Raw genomic sequence first — 3,490 nt, 5'->3', positions numbered from 1 at the left:
GCTACCTTTCGAGATCGAGATCATTTCGAGGTCACCGCATTCGAGATCATATATCATACGTTGCATGCTCGATTTACAATCCTAGATCATACTCTAATCCTCACGAGACCATTTATTGCGAACTCAGCTTTCGATGTCATATTCACCATGGCTCGAAATCTGGGTATAACATTACTTATTTTACAAATAGAATGTACCTAATGAGTATTTTTTATATTAGAAGGTACCAAAAATATATTTCAATAAAATACAGGGTACCAAATAAGTATATTCTCTTTTTTTTTAAAATTTGGTGGTGGTGATGATTTTGTGGTGACTGTCATGACTCTCCAAAAAAATTAAAGGGTAACCAGATAGTGAGAGAAGAGAGATGGAAACCATACAAATAATAGCATTATTTTATAATGTTGTTAAATAATGATGTTTTTTTTGGATATAGTAACCTACACTAGCCATAAATACTCAAATTTATCTTGAATTTTTTTGACAAAGGAGCTTCATACACATGGATAACCTTTGTCATCATCTTAATTCTTGTCCTTTAATATAAATAAAGTGTCCCAACAACCGCCCGATTATAATATAATCGCACCTAACTGGATCCACCAATACCATAATTTAGTGTATATATATACAAATCCGCAACACAGCAATTCATGTTCTAATAGAAGAAAATCAGAGAGAGAGAGAGAGAGAGAAAAGAGAAGGAAAGAATGGGTAGCAATAGCAGAGAACAAAAATGGTCGCTTAAAGGAGCGACAGCACTAGTGACCGGTGGAACAAGAGGAATAGGGTGAGTCTTTATCTCTACTAGTTTAAATTTATTAATTAACCTTAATAGTAGTTGATTCATTGGATTAATTGTTGAGTTGATATCTATAGGTATGCTACTGTGGAGGAATTAGCAGGGTTTGGTGCAACTGTGTACACTTGCTCCAGAAATGAAGCCCAATTGAATGAGCGTTTGAATGAGTGGGAGAAGAAGGGATTTCAAGTGTTTGGCTGTGTGTGTGATTTAGTTTCCGAGTCAGAACGGAAAGACCTTATGAACAAAGTCTCCTCTCAATTCAATGGCAAGCTCAACATTCTAGTAAGTAACTACTGATCTGGTCATGTTAAAATCAAATAAAAATAAAAGAATGTCGTAAGAGTAGTGATATGTGTTTGTTATTGTAGGTGAATAATGTGGGAACCAACATATGGAAATCAACATTAGAGTCAACACCAGGAGATTTCTCATTCCTAATGAAAACAAATCTTGAATCTGCTCATAATCTCTGTCAACTTGCTCATCCCTTTCTTAAAGCTTCTGGAAGTGCTTCAATAATCTTTATCTCCTCTATTGCTGGTTTGGTATCACTCAGTACTGGATCTGTTTATGCTATGGCTAAAGGTATACATTAGTTAATTATTTTAAGTTAAAATCTAGTTATTATTAATGGCTAATGATAAATCCAACCCAATTATATATTATATTTGTGTATTTACTTACAGCTGCAGTGAACCAGTTGACAAAATATTTGGCATGTGAGTGGGCCAAGGACAATATAAGAAGTAACTGTGTTGTGCCTTGGGTTACCAGAACCCCTCTCATTGAACGTGTAACACTCTTTCATTTTCTTTGCATTATTTCTTTAGATTGGAACTACAAGTTAAATCCCTTCTTGTGCTTTTTCCACCCCCACGTAAAGAAACAATTGCTTTATCTGCCTGTTTTTTTACTACTGATTTTATTTACCCTAATAATTCTTTTTCAAATTTTTAAAGGAATAATATACATAGATTGACATGCATGACATTACTCAAATGAAATTATATATGGAAAAAGCATCCTTGTCCAAGGCCAAGTCCATTCTGAGTATGTGACTTTTTCTTATTGGACAACATACCTAAAAGTGAATAAATACATAATTCTTCGCAGATGGCTCTATAATAAGAAGCTACCTGACTCAAGAATCGGCCTCGAGCCAAGTAGTAGTGACCAATTATGTATACATCAACATTACTATAGAGGCTTTTGGAATTTTTATTTGGAAATATACTATTTAGTCTCGTGTGTTTTAGCTAAATACCAAATTTGACCCTTTTGTTTTATAAAATTTTAGTAATAATCTCTATTTTATATATAAAAAAAAATTACCCACTACTTGAATTTGGTGAAAGAAAAAAATCAATAGGACAATTTTATCCTTGTATTAATTTAATAATTAAAATTTCAGTTATTTTTAAACCAGTAATAATCTTTTATTTTTAAATCTTATATGTCACGTTGAATTATATTAGCCATTATAAAACAAGGGTAAACTGATCTTGTATTTTCATAACTTATTCCTAGCATAATTTTATTATAATAATACAATTTCAGTTATTTTTAAGCTAATATAATTTTTAAAAAAATCAAAATTATAATTATTATTAGTTTCAAAAATAAAAACGTAATAAATTAATTCAATTATTTTAAATAAAACAAGAGTAAAAAAATATTACAAAAATCAGGTGTAGAGTTAATCTTAGTATATTTTATTTCGAAAATAAATCAAGTCTGATATTTAGCTAAAATACTGTTGACTAAAATGATTTTTTTTTTTTTGCACCATTTTAATGGTAATGGTTATAAATATTGTTTTGTTGATAAGTATTGAATTAATTGGCAAAATTTGTTTACTTTGGCAGTTTTTGAGCAATGAAGAGTTCATGGAGGCAGCCATAACTCGGACACCAATTGGGCGCATTGCAGAACCAAGCGACGTCGCTTCAATGGTGGCATTCTTCTGCCTACCGGCAGCTTCTTACATAACTGGCCAAATTATCTGCGTCGACGGAGGGTTTACGGTGAATGGCTCCATTATTCCCTAACAAATTCCACAAAGGCCCTCCTAGCTAGCTTCCCTACCACTAAATTATTCAATTTCATCATTTAACCCACTATCTACTAGTACCATCCAAGATTTTGGATTTAAACTAATATTTAAACTTGCAACTTGCAAATTTTGCATTAAAAAAAATAATATGTTTGAGTGGGAAAATTGTCTACAATAATATGTTGGGTACTTGCTAAATGACTGCGTTGCTTTAAGGCCATTGGCAGGATTTCCTTTGGGGAGCTGCCCCTGCTGTGGAAGTTCTTGCTTAATTTTTTTTTTTAATGAAATTTTCACTTGGCAAAAATATATAAATTATGATGGGTACTTTAATGTTTTTATTCTTATACTAAATTATATTTCACACCACTATTTTTTTTCTACTCCTCTTCTAATTACTAGAATATACATTTAATTTCTAAATTTACACAAATATTATTGTTGGTTATTAAGTAATAAAAAATATATTCTTTGATGATTAAATAATCTTAATTAACACATATAGTTCATCACTAGCTAGTATACAAAATTTATTTATTTCAATTTTCCGAACATGGAAGTTGAATGTGCGAACATGCAAATTTTATTGCACAAAAATTCATTTTATCCCGAGAGGTGCATCACGCAAG

General features: G+C 31.3%; 1 protein-coding gene across 1 annotated transcript; it reads left to right on the top strand.

The window, feature by feature from the left end:
* Positions 1–584: 584 nt before the first annotated feature.
* On the top strand, positions 585–3,059 carry LOC133824243 (tropinone reductase homolog At5g06060-like). Its single transcript, XM_062257107.1, has 5 exons — positions 585–793; positions 883–1,090; positions 1,177–1,393; positions 1,495–1,601; positions 2,674–3,059. The coding sequence occupies exons 1-5, from the start codon at positions 714–716 to the stop codon at positions 2,854–2,856; spliced, it is 795 nt and encodes a 264-aa protein (XP_062113091.1). The 5' UTR covers positions 585–713; the 3' UTR covers positions 2,857–3,059.
* The last annotated feature ends 431 nt before the right edge of the window (positions 3,060–3,490 follow it).

This window comes from Humulus lupulus, chromosome 3 (genome assembly GCF_963169125.1).
Source record: "Humulus lupulus chromosome 3, drHumLupu1.1, whole genome shotgun sequence".
Taxonomy (NCBI): Eukaryota; Viridiplantae; Streptophyta; class Magnoliopsida; order Rosales; family Cannabaceae; genus Humulus; species Humulus lupulus.
Note: the sequence above shows the minus strand (reverse complement) of the source record. Positions and strands in the feature narration are given on the sequence as shown.

Bases quoted from the DNA above. Each gene is read 5' to 3' on its own strand.
- LOC133824243 (XM_062257107.1), top strand. From the start codon at position 714: ATGGGTAGCAATAGCAGAGAACAAAAATGGTCGCTTAAAGGAGCGACA. The intron at 1,394-1,494 runs GTATACATTAGT...ATTTACTTACAG, and splicing joins TGTTTATGCTATGGCTAAAG to CTGCAGTGAACCAGTTGACA. The intron at 1,602-2,673 runs GTAACACTCTTT...TTACTTTGGCAG, and splicing joins GAACCCCTCTCATTGAACGT to TTTTTGAGCAATGAAGAGTT.